The 16868-nt window shown below is 48.1% G+C and overlaps 1 protein-coding gene and 1 long non-coding RNA gene across 2 annotated transcripts; one reads left to right on the top strand and one right to left on the bottom strand.

Annotated features, from left to right (window-relative positions):
• The first annotated feature begins 1039 nt into the window (after nucleotides 1-1039).
• Nucleotides 1040-11362, top strand: LOC307221136 (E3 SUMO-protein ligase ZBED1-like). The gene is made up of 3 exons (XM_079985426.1): nucleotides 1040-1146; nucleotides 7744-7900; nucleotides 8598-11362. The coding sequence occupies exons 2-3, from the start codon at nucleotides 7750-7752 to the stop codon at nucleotides 10646-10648; spliced, it is 2202 nt and encodes a 733-aa protein (XP_079841552.1). The 5' UTR covers nucleotides 1040-1146; nucleotides 7744-7749; the 3' UTR covers nucleotides 10649-11362.
• Nucleotides 11363-12007: 645 nt separating this feature from the next.
• LOC307221403 lies at nucleotides 12008-16660 on the bottom strand. The gene is made up of 2 exons (XR_013841372.1): nucleotides 15091-16660; nucleotides 12008-14957 (listed from the first exon to the last, which is right to left on the bottom strand). It is a non-coding gene; the product is annotated as an uncharacterized lncRNA (long non-coding RNA).
• Nucleotides 16661-16868: the final 208 nt, after the last annotated feature.

Raw genomic sequence — 16868 nt, 5'->3', positions numbered from 1 at the left:
TTGTGTGTACTTAGCAAGAGGCTCAGATGAGTTGATACTGATGGCAAAAATAGCAATTTCATAAAACTGCATCATTTTGATGATTCCATTTTCCTCTGAGGTGAAAAGGCCTGTGCTGGCCTACTTTTATTGTACAAAACGAGATTCAGGTATTGTATATAGCAAGAGAATGAACTGTCCAGAGTTCACGGTGACCACTGTATACATGAAAAGAGAATTGGCTAAGCGTGGCAATTTTGCTTAATCTTGAATTGTTTTGTAGACGAATGAAAGAGAATGTTGAGAGACATTAAATGAATAGGTAAATTAGTCAAAGCTTTAAGAAAGGAAGATACTGAAAAATAAGTACTGTATATGTAATCACATGTTACTACAAGGGCTAAGCTAAATGATTTTGATTGGTTTAGTTTGGGTTGTAACAACTAAGATTGCTGCGATGCTTTGCGTGATCAATAGAAATCACATGTGTAATCTTGGAATGGATACAAAGCATTGCATTGGATATGGTTCACCACAGTCTGCTAACTTTTGAGGCTGCCCCATGTGCATTTGTATTTCGATAAAGGCCTATTTTTTCACTTGGAGCCTTCATCCTTTTCTTTTGGGTTTCTGTGAGAGATACCTTCCATCTAGGAACTCCTTTTAACTTTCCCCAACAATAGTGCTGAGTTTTTGCAACTTAAAGAATCAACACCGGAAGTCTTCCTTGCTTTCCTCTTCCCTCCCCATCCCCGATTCCTTTAGTGAGGTTGCGGACAGTGGCTGCATTGTCCTTTAGCCTCTCTGCAGCGCAGAGCAAATGTTAGGTACTCTTATTAATAATAACAAAACAGGTGCAATCAGGTGCTTCTGTCCAGCTCCCTAAATAAATTTGCCGTGTGCCTTTTTTTCAGCTGGTTGCAGACTTCCTAAAAAAAAAATGCAACATTTTGAAAGAAGGCGTTGTTGGTGGTGCGCCCTTTTGCCTCTTGGGAATAAAGTTGCCCCGACTAGGGACGCTTTTCGCTCCGCTGTGAACTTTTCAGAGGAGCCCTAAAGGAATCGCTTCCAGATGAAAGGTTAGGCTGTAATCCCATTTTGCTGCACCAGGAGCGGGGAGGCTGCAAAGAGCCGAAGAAGCTGCGCTATGCTCATGGTGACAAAGGGGTAAGTAGAGTGCGCATCTCCAGACATCTGTACACCCACGCGCGCGCATGCAGGCGGAGGGGAGTGGAAATTCATCAAAAAATATAAGCTTGATAAAAATGCAGGCTTATGATTAGATGCCTCACCTCCTCGCTCTTTTCCTCCCTTCCTTTCTGCCTTCGGCTTCTAGGAAACTTTCCTTCCACCTGTGCGCTCAAAGCAGACGCGCCTGGCTCTTTAATATGTGGGGTTTTAAAGGGAAGAGAGGAAACGTTTCTGAAGGGGAGAAATTCACCTGCAAAAAGAGGAACGCGCCCTTCCCGGCCCCATCGGTTCTCCTTCGCAATGGGTGTCTGTCTGGGTGGGTGACTGGCTGGGTTGCAACACAGACGGAGCTGGAAAAGCATTTTATTTCCAGGAGTAGCGCAGCATTGCGCCTCTTCGCTTCCCACCCACGTTAAGCGTGCTAACAGTATTTTACGCGCGCGGGCGCTTGGTCTCCTAGGTGTCTGCTTGGAAAATTTTGCAGATTGAAATATTTGATGCAGTTGTGTAGAAATCAAGGAACGGAATGAATGAATGAATCGTGCGCTCGCGCGTTTTAAGCCACAACATTGGTGTGTATTTACGTATTACAGGATTTTCTTCTCGTGTGGCTGCCTTGGGGGCTCCGATGGGTCTATGGATGGATTTAAATTGGGGCGGGGGAGCTTCTGCCCTTAGTATATCTAAGGTAGATGGTGGGACTTGCCTGTTATGCTACATGCAGACCTATTAAATATTAAATCTAAGGATACAAGCTTTAAGCTGTGTGGTTTAATGGGTTAAATCTTCCAATTCATTTAAAGGGGGAAAGCGGCTATGTCAGCTTAATTATAAATGTCACTAGCGGTGTGAAACAGCCTTTCAGTATGTGTTGTTTAATGAGAACAGGGAATGTGGAGCACTGAGACAAATAAAAATCAATATTTCAAGCCACACCGACTCCTTGTTGCAAAAGGGTGTTTGGAGCTGCTGATTTTGCAAAAGAAGGGATGGAGCTGCTGATTTTGCAAAAGGAGGAATGCACAAACCCCCCCCCCCCAGCTTCACCTGGATTTAAAAGCTGGTGTGTTTAATCAGGAATACTGCCTGGCTTCCAAAACAAGTACCCCATAATACTGCTAGTTCCTGTTCTCTCAGGCTGGTTAAAGTTGTGAAGATTAAGAGGACCTGAGCATTGGCGGAAGGCTCGATTTCATGAAAATTGGGTACAGTGGTACCTCGGGTTACATACGCTTCAGGTTACAGACTCCGCTAACCCAGAAATAGTACCTCGGGATAAGAACTTTGCTTCAGGATGAGAACAGAAATTGTGCTCCGGCAGCGCAGCAGCAGCAGGAGGCCCCATTAGCTAAAGTGGTGCTTCAGGTTAAGAACAGTTTCAGGTTAAGTACGGACCTCCGGAACGAATTAAGTACAGGATTCTAAACACACACCTTGCAATATGAACATGTATTAATTAGTTAATACAAGAACTAAATGCCATTCAGGTTATCTGCAAAAACATCCGTGCTTCATTGGCAGACCTTGGCTGGTACAGTGGTAAAGGTAAAAGGTAAAGGTACCCCTGCCCGTACGGGCCAGTCTTGACAGACTCTGGGGTTGTGCGCCCATCTCACTTAAGAGGCCAGGGGCCAGCGCTGTCCGGAGACACTTCCGGGTCACGTGGCCAGCGTGACATCGCTGCTCTGGCGAGCCAGAGTCACACACGGAAACACCGTTTACCTTCCCGCTGGTAAGCGGTCCCTATTTATCTAGTTGCACCCGGAGGTGCTTTCGAACTGCTAGGTTGGCAGGCGCTGGGACCGAGCAGCGGGAGCGCACCCCGCCGCAGGGATTCGAACTGCCGACCTTTCGATCGGCAAGTCCTAGGCGCTGAGGCTTTAACCCACAGCGCCACCTGCGTCCCATGGTACAGTGGTACCTCGGGTTAAGTACTTAATTCGTTCCGGAGGTCCGTACTTAACCTGAAGGTAACCCAAGGTACAACTGTAATAGGAAGATCTGGTTACTCAGAAGCAACCAGATGGGTAGGCCGGGTAAAATGGGTACCAGCTTCATCCTGCAGGATGATAGCTCAGTTGGCTAGAGCATAGTGCTATTAACGCCAAGGTTGCAGGTTCGATTCCTGTATGGAACAGCTGCATATTCCTGCTTGCAGCGGGTTGGACTGGATGACCCTTGATGTCCCTTCCATGTCCGCAGTTCTAAAACCCTGCAGGTGCAACAAGGCACAGGCACAGCCTGCGGCCAGCGCAGACTCATTGCAATGTTGGGGGCAGCTGTAGTGTCCATCGAGTCGAGCCAGAATGCTTTCTGGTAAACAGGGAGCCTTGGACATGTGCCGAATCTCTGTGTTTGCATTTCTCCCATAGGGCCTCCGGATCTGCTGTTCTGTGCATATATTGTGGAAATGACCTTCCTTTTCGGTTAGGGAAGCGCAGCAGCTCAGCCAGGAGCTTACATTGCATGAGACAGACACTGCATGAAATCTCATGGGCAAGGAAGAGGTCTACAGTTAATAATAGTAATAATAATAATAATAATAATAATTATTATTATTTATACCCTGCCCACCCCGGGCTCAGGACAGCTAACACCAGTAAAATTGCAATAAAAACATAATGGGGGGGGGGACCAATTTAAAATACAGGTTAAAACACAATTTAAAATGCAGCCTCATTGTAAAAGTAGCCCATAGATCAAGACCATAAGGGGAGGGAAGCATAAGAGTCAGACTGTGCCTTAGCCAACGGCCAGGCGGAACAGCTCTGTCTTGCAGGCCCTGCGGAAGGATGTCAAGTCCCGCAGGGCCCTGGTCTCTTGTGACAGAGCATTCCACCACGTCGGGGCCAGTACTGAAAAGGCCCTGGCCCTGGTTGAGACCAATCTAACCACCTTGCGACTTGGGACCTCCAAAATGTTGTCATTTGTGGACCTTAAGGTCCTCCGCGAGGCAGACCAGGAGAGGTTTAGTTGTACACAGAGCAACCCTCCTATGTGTTTTTCTTCAAAAGCCCCAGGGTGTTAAATCAAGCTTACAGCCTAGCTAAGTGTGTCTAAGATCACATCCTTAATTCATTTGCCATTCTGCCCTCATCCCCCAAAATGAGGTGGTTTCTAATCCATTTGAAAAGGCAAAGACATGCACTCTGACCTCCCTCCGCAATAGCAAGGGTGCTGGAAAATGGTTCTTCTGCTGGGCACCATGCAAAAACAAAACAAGGCAAACGTAATTATCTTTGGTCACATCCACACTATATATTTTCAAAGTGCTCTTGTACCAATTGAACAGTCTGGATGGTCTCCTCCTCCAGAGAATCCTGGGAACCTTGGTTTGTTAAGGGTGCTAAGAGTTGTTTGACCACTCAACTACAACTCCCAGATCCCTTAACAAAGGATACTTGGCTGGGGGGAAGAGCCAGGACTGTTAAAGTGGCATAAGAGTTGTTTTAAATGCATGATGTGGGTGTTTGATGATGGTGCTTCCTTACACAGAGACTGGCTCAGGGCAGTGGCGTAGCGTGGTTTGACAGTGCCCGGGGCGCACATTCTGGGCAGGGTACAGAGGGTGAACGGAGCCCTTAGTGCCACCACAGTCCTCACCGCTGATGCTGCCAGAGTGACCGCCCACCAGAGCTCTGCAAATCCCACTACCAGCCAGGTGGCCATTCAGCAAGGAGGCTGGGGACACAGCAGCAAGGCCAGACTGGGCTTTAGGGCCCGGGACCCCCAGAGGCAGACAGGGAGCGACAGGGAGCCAGAGATGGAACCTGGCAGGACAAGGATTCCTGCAGAAACCAGCACTTGCCTGCGGGGGGGCATGGTTTCTGCCCCCTCAAAATTGTGTGCCCAGAGCCGCGACCCCCACTAGCTCCCCCATGCTACACCTCCCTGGGTGGGCGGCATCGAAGGTACTAACCCCCTAAGTGAATGCATCCCTTCACTAAATGGTACTTTAGGATTCAAGCACTGTTGTTGACATCCATCTGTCCAAGAGACAATGGACCCACGTACCTACGGGACCGCCTCTCATGGTATGCCCCGCGGAGGACCTTAAGGTCCCCAAATGACGACACTTTGGAGGTCCCAAGTCACAAGGTGGTTAGATTGGTCTCAGCTAAGGACAGGGCCTTTTCAGTACTGGCCCCGACTTGGTGGAACGCTCTGTCACAAGAGACTAGGGCGCTGCGGGACTTGACATCATTTCGCAGGGCGTGCAAGACAGAGCTGTTCCGCCTGGCCTTTGGTTTGGACTCAGACTGACCCTCATGTTTTCCCTCCCCTTATGGTTTTGATCTATGGGTTGCTATTAAAATGAGGCTGCATTTTAAATTATATTTTAACCTGTATTTTAAATTGGTTTATTTTATTTTTTTTGGTAATTTTACTGGTGTTAGCTGCCCTGAGCCCGGCTCTGGCCAGGGAGGGCGGGGTATAAATAACATTTATTATTATTATTATTAATGGAGTGCACCTCTGGGGGTGAAGTCAAACCACTGTGTTGCCAGCACCACAGTGACCTCCCCAGGTCTCAAGCCTGGGCAGTGTGTGTGTAGGTCTTGGGCCGCCCAGATAAAAGGATCCCCTTGGCCTTGCTGATGTGGTCCGAAGGAAAACAGAGCAATAAAATCTGGGACGCTTGAAAGACATAGGAACTATTCTTCCTTTAAAACCAGCTGAGCACCTCCGGACGACATGCTGTTCAGCTGAGTCATAAGCTGCTGAAAGATGCTTGCAAGGCAAGTAATAAAAAAAAAAAGGCAGATGGCATTTATATGATTTTCTGCACCACTAACATCTAGTGAATGTTACTGTAAAACACCTTCAATTTATATAGAAGTGTGTCATGGGGCAGGTGACCTTAAGGGACTCTCACCCCTTCCAATAAATTATAGTCACTCTGCTCCTTGTGAGCTGCTTCAAGTTCTCTTTCCCCAAAACTGGCACGGTTGGAAAACCAGTTGCTAAGATTTACAACTTGAATTATTTACATCTGGGGCAGCTTTTCTTATTATTATTATTATTATTGGTTGCAGGACACTGGGAGTTCCATCCTTTGGATCCTTGCAAATGGGGTTTGCTGTAATAATCTTTTGTTTGCTTGTTTGCTTTTATTAAATATTTTCTTGATTTACAAAAGTGTGTGCAATGTCTCCCTCTCGTATTTTTTCTTCCCGTGTAACATTTTTACAAATCAGTTTCATTTGCTGAGAATTTGAAGCCAGTAAGCCTCTCCTCTAAGCTAGCTTTTGGCGAGTCTCGGAGCTTCTGCTTTTGTGTTAGTTAATACTGGTGTGTTGTGGTTGCAGTGTGGTTCCAGTGCAAACAAGGATGTGGTCTCTGGTCCAGTTGAATTAGAGAATCGTAGAGTTGGAAGGCACCCCATGGAACATCTAGTCCAGGGGTCAGCAAACTTTTTCAGCAGGGGGCCGGTCCACTGTCCCTCAGACCTTGTGGGGGGCCGGACTATATTTTTTGGGGGAAGATGCAAGAGCACCACAAGCCCCGGTGGCTGCTTACCTGTGTCTTGTGAGCGGCAGGGGCTGGTGGCGGTGGGGGGACGATGAGAGGCGTGCGAAAGGGCTCCAGAGAGGGGCTGCTTTAAATGGCGGCCGCTGGAGCGCTGCTGCTGCTGCTGGCACCAACAAAGCCCAGCCCCCTTCCTCCTCTAGGCAGGGCGGGGAGAAGCCAGCAGGAGGGAGGGAGGAGGAGGTGGCGGCGCTGTGTGAGGGAGAGGGAAAGAACGCGTGCACTGGCGATCCACATGGCAATTCCCAGACCCTCCACGGGCCGGATCCAGAAGGCCACAGCCCTTAGTTTGCCGACCCATGGTTAGTCTAACCCCCAGGAATGCAGGGATCACATGCTTCCTGGTGCTGGACTCCTTTGCTGTCCTTAAGCCCCTCTCCCTAAGCTGACTCTAGCAAGACCCTGCATGGTGGAGGAGTTGCTTAGATCTCAGTTATGACACTGATGCCCAGGAACATAGGAAGTATTATCAGAAGCAGCCTTATATCGAGTCCATTTAACCTAGTGCAGTTGACACTGACGGGCAGCCGCTTTCTTGTGCTTCATACAGTGATCTTTTCCAGGCTTACCTGGAAGTACCAGGGGCTGTATGTATGGGGTGTTAGGGGTGGGATAGTACCTTTACTGGGGGACACGTCATGCTCCTTCTGGGGCAGTTCATCCACCTTTGGTGCCCACAATATTTTATTCAACACCCCTGTGCTTATATATAGGTCATGCAATTCATAGATTTTTTTAAAATCTAGATTGGATTTCACGCAGAACCTTTCTAGAACTGATGCCTTGCTCTTGACTCCTTATTTATTTCACCTGAAGGCCCTGATCTTGCAAAGACTTCACTTTCCACTTTCCTGCGAGGAAGTGGTTTCAATGGAAGTAGGTGTCAAAGTGAAGGTAATTTACCCATGCAGCTCGTTTTGTGGGGCAGAAGCTGAGTATGTGTGTGTGTGTGTGTGTGTGTGTGTGTGTGTGTGTGTGTGGATCTACACTATTGCACTGCTTTTTCTCACTGTTTCTCTCCCCTCCTCTTCGATTCCCCACAAGACCGAAATGGAAGATGTGAGCTCCAAAAGGGTCAGCGAATTCTTGCAGAAATGCGTCAAGCTAGAGGATAGCGAAGGGGACGCCCAGCCCAAGGAGGAGATCATTGAAGTGCAAACCCTCCCTATCCTTGCGCCATCCTACCCTCAGACAGTTCAAGGTATGGATGTTCCTTTCCTTGCATCCTCCGTTGTGATCAGCCTTATCTGTTTATTTATATGCCACTTTGCCACAAAATTGTGTATGAAGAACCCCCTCTCCTTTTAAATATAATCATAGCAACAAATAATAAAAAAAGCTATCCATATTTGCATAACCAGGCTAAAAATCTACTAACCTCATTTACCAGCTTAAACTGAACATTGCATTGCTATAATTTACGATATTAAAGCTGGGATAGCTCAGTCAGTAGGGACGCGAGTAGTGGTGCTGTGGGTTAAACCACAAAGCCTAGGGCTTGTCGATCAGGTTGGCGGTTCGAATCCCCACGACGAGGTGAGCTCCTATTGCTTGGTCCCAGCTCCTGCCAACCTAACAGTTCAAAAGCACGTCAAAGTGCAAGTAGATAAATAGGTCCCGCTCCTGCGGGAAGGTAAACAGCGTTTCCGTGCACTGCTCTGGTTCGCCAGAAGCAGCTTAGTCATGCTGGCCACATGACCCGGAAGCTGTATGCCGGCTCCCTCGGCCAATAAAGCGAGATGAGCGCCGCAACCCCAAAGTCGGCCACGACTGGACCTAATGGTCGGGTCCCTTTACCTTAGCTCAGTCAGTAGAGCATGAGACTCTTAATCTCAGGGTCGTGGGTTCGAGCCCTGTGTTGGACAAAAGGTTCCTGACCTCTCTTCTTATTCCCACAGAGGAAATATCCATGGTCTTCAATACCTGTGCGATGCCAGCCAACCTGGGTCAGTGCACCAGGCGGAGGCGCGAGAAAGGCGGCGGCCACGACGGGACGAGCGCCTCCCTCTACGTCGACCGCCGCAAATCCAAGGTGTGGAACTACTACACGAAGCTGGGGGATGCCTACGTCGAGTGCAACGTCTGCAAGAAGCAGCTCTCCTTCCACAACAGCACCACGACCATGAGGGAGCACCTCGTGAGGAAGCACAGCATCCGTGACACCCTGCTCTCTCAGCTGAAGGATGACCAGGTTCCCGACCCCGACTACGTGGCCCAGGAGACGGCGATAAAAAGGGCCCGCCAGCTCACGCCCGAAAACAGCAGCCAGTACCACGCCGTCTCCTGCGCGGAACCCAGGACGGACATGATTCTGGAGCTGGTGCTGGAAATGATCTTCCGGGACCTGCACCCTCTCTCGGTGGTGAAGGACAAAGGCTTTGGCCTTCTGATTGGCTATCTAGAACCTAGCTTTATTCTCCCGTCCCCCATGCAGCTCTCTAGCATGTTGTGGCACCGGTACAACGTGGTCAAGCAACACCTAGAACATTACCTGCAAACGGCCCAGTCGATTGTGATCTGCGCTGAGTTCTGGCTGTCCCAGCCCAACCAGACCTACTTGACCATCATGACGAACTTCATCGACGGGGAGTGGAGGAGGGCGAGGTGTATCTTGGAGACCCAGCAGGTGCACGAGGATAAAAGGGAGAGTAACTTGGGAGACCGGCTGTACTCGGTCCTGACGGACTTTGGGCTGTCCAACAAGTCGGTCTTCTGCGTGATGCACGACAGCCTGCAGGATTTGGGGGCCAACTCCTCGCAACTCAAGTGCGTCTACGGCTGGACCAGCCTGTGCTGTGCCGCCCACCTGCTGCACCTGTGCGTCAAGGCGGGTCTCGAAGTGGAGCAGGTGCAAGAAGCCTTAAGCGCCGCGCGCAGCATCGTCTGCTACTTCCAGCAGGACGCGAAGGCCACCTGCTCGCTCAACAGCAAGCTGGAAGCCATCAACAAGACGAAGCTGAAGTTGGTGATGGACACGGGGGCTCGGTGGATAACCACCATTGAGATGTGCGAGTGCTTGCTGGACCTCAAGTGGGCTATCATGTCCGTGTTGGAGGAGCACCCCAAGGGAACGACGGTGGTCCAGAACTTGGCCGACCACCAGTGGAAGCTCTTGCAGGACCTGGTGCCCGTCATGAGAACGCTGAAGATCGCCACGTCCTTCTTGCGGGAGGAGCAGAACTTCTCCATCTCCTCCCTGATGCCATGCATCCATGGCATTGTCACAGCTATAGGGCAGCAATCGGAAGAAGCGAGCGGCATCATCAAGACAGTGGTGAGCAACATCAGGTCGGAGCTCACCCAGCGCTGGGACATCTTGGATGAGGAGAAGTTGCTGGAGAGCCCAGCGGTGGTGGCCTCATTTCTGGACCCACGTTTCAAGGAAATGAGGTTCTTGAGCCCCAGCCTGAGGAGCGAGCTGCACAAAAAGATCAAGAGCATGCTCTCCCAGTTCTTCAACCACCAGTCCCCACTGTCCAACCAGTTCTGGGTGCCGAACGCCGACTACAAAGCAGAGGTTGGCGAAACGGCCTGCCAGATCTCTGGCCATAAGGAGAGAGGCCCGAGCGGGCAGTCTCAGAGTATGTACGACATCCTTTTGGGGAAGGACCCCACGGAGAGTATGCCTGAGATCCATCAGCAGCTGGAGAACTACATCGTGGAGCCTCTCTGCAAGCGCAGCACCAACCCCTTGGACTGGTGGAAGAACAATGAACACCGCTTCCCCTCCGTAGCCAGGCTAGCCCGGCAATACCTGGCCATCCCGGCTACGGTCGTGCCACCAGAACAGGCCTTTGCTGCCAGCGAAAGCGCCCTAGAGCACCGGAGAGGTGTGCTTGCTCCCGAGAACCTGGACCAAATCCTCTTCTTGCACCAGAATTTCGATTTTTTAGAATCGACGAGAAATGGCAACGAGAATCTGAGTAAGGTGGTTCACAACCAGTACTGAAAGTCAGGTGTGCCGACTTATGGTGTGGCCACTGCACTGGGAGATGTGGAGGGATGCAAAGTCTTGGAAGAAGGGCACCTTGGCCCTCAGGTTACTTTAGGGGAGGCACAGGTCAGGGCCTGATCTTGCCTGCTTAATTTAAAGACGAAAGTTTGCCTGCTGTCTAAACTCACCCTTGTTCTTCGCTGTAGTGGTATCTCAACCTGCAACTCAGTAGTGTTTTTTCTTGAAAGGGTGTGCTGGACTTGGAGCAGAAAACAGACCTTAGAAGGGCCATATCCAACAGTAATCTCAAAAGATACAGGTGTGTTTCTGGAAGGCCAATCCTAGTCTGGAGGTCTATAATAAACCGAACCATTTACCTATCTTATCCTGGAAAAGAAGGTAAATAGGGAGAGAATGTAGAAATCGCTCCAGAGCTCGTGGGGCTCACTTAGTTTAGTGCATTATAATGTTGTAGTGTGTATCTTCATTTTCATTTGCCTTTAAGGCTCCTATGAGGCCCTTCCATTGAGGGAGACATAGGTGTTTTGAACCTCCATCACCCCTTTACCTGTGCTGGAATCCTGTAAAACAGAGGTGGCAGATGTTGTTGGGATGCAACTTCCATTGGCCTTGCCAGCTAGGACTTGATGGGAGCTGGAGTTCAACAGTTTGAGGTCTGCAGGTGAGCCACACCCTGCCTTAGGACAGTGTTTCCCAACCTTGGGCCTCCAGCTGTTTTTGAACTACAATTCCCATCATCCCTGACCACTGGTCTTGCTAGCTAGGGATGATGGGAGTTGTAGTCCAAAAACAGCTGGAGGCCCAAGGTTGGGAAACACTGCCTTAGGAGAAAGTTGTAGCTCTTTCTACACATCGGTTTACCATGTGCTAGTCCCACATAATGCAGAAAGCCACCACCCTCACCTCTTCACGCTCAGAGTGAGCTAGGTGCTTCTGTTTTTAAAAACAAAATAACACTGCGCTGTGGCAATCCTTCTGCATCAAGACACAAGGACCAAGTGGGCTGCAGGAAGCCTGCACTTCCACCTTGAGGGTGAGCACTAATCCTGTCCTAGACTTTCCCAGTTGCCTTGCATTGTACTAACCAGTGGTGATGAGGATTCCAGAGGCTCAAAATACGCATGTTTCCACCTGCAGAGGGGAACATGCGACTTAGTCTGTGAGTGAGTGGTGCATTTGTTATGTAGGCCCTTCCAGGAAATCCATTCAGATACTGCCTCTCTGGGCAGGTCAAAACCTTGTGATGTTCACACAAAGTGACACCTTGATCTGAAGGTGAGATGAACCTCTTAAGGCTCGTCCACACTTCCGCTTGTCTCATGCTTACTAGGCATGGGTTCAAGTGGTTTTGCCTTTGCGCCATTGCTTTCTCCTGGAAAATCCACTCTGCAGCACTGATTTGGAACAAACGACATAGAATTGTAGAGTTGGAAGGGGCCAACCCTCTGCATTCCGGGAATATTTTGCCCAATGGAAAGCCTGATTGTTTGTTCCAATTCAGCAGCAAACTATAGGTTTTCCTGGGGGGAAGTGGCAGGGCAAACGAAAGTGTCGATGAACCCCCTAGGCTGAACTGCTAGCAATGTTTTGTTTTTCAGACGATGCTTCAGAGTTGCATCTGAATTTGGACCGTTGCAAGGGTAGGGAATGGAAAGGACTAGGGCGAGGGTTGAGAACGACGAAGTATGCCTTGAAAAGAATTTGCACTGTGGTGCCCTTTTATGACAAAGCAGACAGCACTGTAGGTATATCTCTTTAAGGCTGTTTTCGAAGTCTTGCTGCAGTGACCCCTGCTGCACATAACTGAAGACTGAACCTTTCTCCTTTGGAAGAAAACCTTTGATGTTGTTGATTAGTTGCACTAAATGTTTAACTGCTTGTCCTCGAAGCCGCTTTGAGTCAATTAGCAGCAGCACGAGAGAGTGGATATCACGGAGTCGGATTCCTTTTTAAAAACGCGTTGGCCGATTTTAAGTGAGATGCGGGACTCAGAGCTATGCTTGCAGGTCGCGTTTTGCAAGTAGCCACACAGGCTAGCACACCCCTTGGCTGGGGTCTGTGTTCGTAACCCAATCTCTGCAGCATCCTGGAAGTGTCAAGGAAGAACAGCAATGGTTTAAAAAGAAAGTGTGCCACTCGACTCCAGATACATGAGCGTGACCCTGTGAGAAGTACTTGCGAGTTCTGGAGTAGCAATCTTCCATCGAGGGTGACTGAGGGTAGGAGCGTGAACAATAAAACCATTATAATCAACACAAAAATACAGAAGCTGAAGATATTATTGACATAGCCACCAGAGGCTTGGAAAAACAGGAACGTCTTTATGCTGCAGTGAAATTCCATAGTGTCAAGGCCTTCAGTGTCCCTAAGGGGGAGGGAGTTACATAGCTGGGGTGCAACTTCAGGGTGCAACTAACGCTCCCAGGTGGCTTCTAATTTTGAGCCCTATCATAAAAATGCTTCTCTCCCCCACCCCCAAACCTCTTTCATTGGTTCAACAACTCTTCAGAGAAATTGTCATTATAAAAGAGCTGATAATGAGGTTTCCTCAGCCATTAGCAAGCTCTTCTGACTTGCAAAGTTTTGACTTTTCCTCCTTCAGCTCTTCCAGGTTCTGTAACTCTTCTTCGTTCATCTTTATGGCTTCAGAGGTTTGTTTGTCATCCTTGTAAGCTGCTCCTGTTTCTTTTGTGGCCATTTCAGTCTGTCCCGCAATAGTGGCAGCTCTTTTGCCAAAATCTTCCTTGCTGGCAATTAAGGTCTTTATTGACTGTAGAACTGGAGATTCCCCAATGATCTTCTTTCAAAGGCAAAGACATTCTTCATCATCACTCAGTCTGCCATTTTCCAACATCCCATCTGGTATGTGTCCAGTTTATTACACATCTGATTTTCGCCCCTTGGCTTAAAATACTCTTCCAGTCTTTCCTCCTTCACTTTCAATTCTTCCAGCGTGGAACAACTTGTAACACTGTCTGCCGGTATGTAGGATGTTGTTGTTGTTTAGTCGTTTAGTCGTGTCCGACTCTTCGTGACCCCCTGGACCAGAGCAAGCCAGGCACCCCTGTCCTCCACCACCTCCCGCAGTTTGGTCAAACATGCTGGTAGCCTCGAGAACACAGTGCAACCATCTCGTCCTCTGTCGTCCCCTTCTCCTTGTGCCCTCCATCTTTCCCAACATCAGGGTCTTTTCCAGGGAGTCTTCTCTTCTCATGAGGTGGCCAAAGTATTGGAGCCTCAGCTTTAGGATCTGTCCTTCCAGTGAGCACTCAGGGCTGATTTCCTTAAGAATGGAGTAGTTTGATCTTCTTGCAGTCCATGGGACTCTCAAGAGTCTCCTCTAGCACCAGAATTCAAAAGCATCAATTCTTCGGCAATCAGCCTTCTTTATGGTCCAGCTTTCACTTCCATACATCACTACTGGGAAAACCATAGCTTTTACTATACGGACCTTTGTTGGCAAGGTGATGTCTCTACTTTTTAAAATGTTGTCTAGGTTTCTCTCAAGAAGCAGGCGTCTTTTAATTTCGTGACTGCTGTCACCATCTGCAGTGATCATGGAGCCCAAGAAAGTAAAATCTCTGACTGCCTCCATTTCTTCCCCTTCTATTTGCCAAGAAGTGATGGGACCAGTGGCCATGATCTTTGTTTTTTTGATGTTGAGCTTCAGACCATATTTTGCGCTCTCCTCTTTCACCCTCATTAAAAGGTTCTTTAACTCCTCCTCACTTTCTGCCATCAAGGTTGTGTCATCTGCATATCTGAGGTTGTTGATATTTCTTCCGGCAATCTTAATTCCGGCTTGGGATTCATCCAGCCCAGCCTTTCGCATGATGAATTCGCATGATGAATTCTGCATATAAGTTAAATAAGCAGGTAGACAATATACAGCCTTGTCGTACTCCTTTCCCAATTTTGAACCAGCGTAATGCAAAGCTCTGTATAGCACACTGTCTGGTTATCTCACTGCAGCTGTTATAGCAAACTTGTTTTTAATGGTGCAATCCACCCTGGGACTATAAAGGGTGGGTGATAAACTTATTATTATTAACTTTTTCATTCTCTCTCCCTTTAAAGCACTTTTCTTTTTTAAAGCCAGACAAAAGCCAGGCTGAAGGATGGATAAACCATAACCAACCTGTTTTGGGGGGGCAGGTTCTTGATGCTTTTCTGGCTTCCAAAAGATCATCAACCAATTGTGTATAAGGCATGACCATGTCCTGGCATTCCCAATCTGGGGTAGACCCTCTCTCACAACATCCATGATTTTTTAAAGTTTCTTCAGGAACGGATAAATAAATGGCTTGGAGCCATTTCTATGATTCTATTGACAACCATATGTCAGGAGTGCTCTGATGGTGTTTCCTGCTTGGCAGGGGGTTGGACTCGATGGCCCTTGTGGTCTCTTCCAACTCTGATTCTATGATTCTATTGACAACTAGCATCTTCAAGAGAACAAGTGGTCTCTCTGAGCAGTGTTTTTTTTGTGTCTGGATGAGGATATGACCTATAAACATTTCCTCAAGGCGATTGTGCAGTCCTACATCCCGATCAGAGATTCCTTTCCTGGGATTTAAATTGGGTTCTCACAATCCATAGCTACCTTGCGATCTGAAGCTTTTACTTCAGCTTATAGGTTTCAGCGTCAGAGGGACAGCTTGAGTTCATGAATGAATGAATGAATGAATGAAACTTTATTTGTGTCAGCCGCAGCAACAAAAGAACATTGTGATATACACAGAACAAAATAAAAAGTCGGTGATATAAAACACAGTTTAGGGTACACAGTTTGGAGAGAGCCAGTGTGGTGTAGTGGTTAAGAGCGGTGGACTTGTAATCTGGGGAACCGGGTTCGCGTCTCCTCTCCTCCACATGCAGCTGCTGGGTGACCTTGGGCCAGTCACACTTCTCTGAAGTCTCTCAGCCTCACTCACCTCACAGAGTGTTTGTTGTGGGGGAGGAAGGGAAAGGAGAATGTTAGCCTCTTTGAGACTCCTTTGGGTAGTGATAAAGCGGGATATCAAATCCTAACTCTTCTTCTTCTTCTGACCATATTCAACTGAGTCTTCAGCATTTCAGTGCCATTTTCATTTTTTTTCTTTCAAATTACTTTCTTCCTCCATTTCATTCCTGTCTGTGTGTGCACTTTTGCTGGTTGCATCCAGCTGCAGTTATTTCTGATACGGAATGAAATGGGCAAGTCCTGTAAATCTCAGTAGCTTTCCAAGAACCTGGATTGCACTATTCACTAGTGAGGCTGAAAACCCACCGCCTTCGCCATCTTAAATAAAAACAAAGCCGTCTGGAGAAAAGAAACAGCAGCTGAAGAATTCCAAATAATGAAATCCGTCTCGGCAACCGCCACTGACACCACTGCCAAGTTACACAAGTTTTGTGTGATTTTTTTTTTCATCGCTGTGCTGCTTATGCAAAATAATGGTGCAATAATGATGCTTCAAGGTGCGGTACTTTAAAAGGGTAACACTGGGTCTAACTGGAAAGATGAGCATTTTCAATGGACAAAATAAAATCTTAAAAAAATAGTTCAGGTTTGTTATTCATGGGCTCTGCTGAAGTTTATATAAATGCTAAGTTTTGTTCTGAAATACACAAACTGATAAGCCTGTCCAGTAGTAACAAGTGGGAGCTGAATTTCGGCTGCCCTAGGGGCTAGCCGCAAAGGGGCAAGCAAGGGGCAAGCTAGTTGCCTGAGCTGTGGGGCAAATGGTTCTAGAAATATGTATAAAGCCAGAATCATGGGGATGGTGAAGAAAGAACTAGGATTCAGGCAAAAGCTTTAAAATATGCCTTGGGTTATGCTCAAATAACAGGGAGAAATATATAATTTCGTTTCATCAGCTGTCCTGGGCTTGAAGGACACATTAGGCTACAGAGTACGGTTACCAGATTTTTTTCAATGAATCCAGGGACACTCCCCCCCCCCTGAAGCTGAGTACTAGTGGGGATGGTGAGGCAAAAGACCCTGGGCCCAAGCACACATGCATATTGTATAAAAGTGCAAAGCCCTTCTTTCGCATCCTAGGAAACATGCGAAAAGGATCTAGGAGTCTTGGTTGACCACAAACTTGACATGAGCCAACAGTGTGACGCGGCAGCTAAAAAAGCCAATGCAATTCTGGGCTGCATCAATAGGAGTATAGCATCTAGATCAAGGGAAGTAATAGTGCCACTGTATTCTGCTCTGGTCAGACCT

Source organism: Podarcis cretensis (genome assembly GCF_951804945.1).
Source record: "Podarcis cretensis genome assembly, chromosome: 8".
NCBI classification, from domain to species: Eukaryota; Metazoa; Chordata; class Lepidosauria; order Squamata; family Lacertidae; genus Podarcis; species Podarcis cretensis.
The sequence above is the reverse complement of the archived record's forward strand: the minus strand, read 5'-3'. Positions and strand labels throughout refer to the sequence as shown.

Excerpts from the sequence above, each read along its gene's own strand:
- LOC307221136 (XM_079985426.1), top strand. The coding sequence starts at position 7,750 with ATGGAAGATGTGAGCTCCAAAAGGGTCAGCGAATTCTTGCAGAAATGC. Across the intron at positions 7,901-8,597 it reads CTACCCTCAGACAGTTCAAG|AGGAAATATCCATGGTCTTC; the intron begins GTATGGATGTTC and ends TTATTCCCACAG.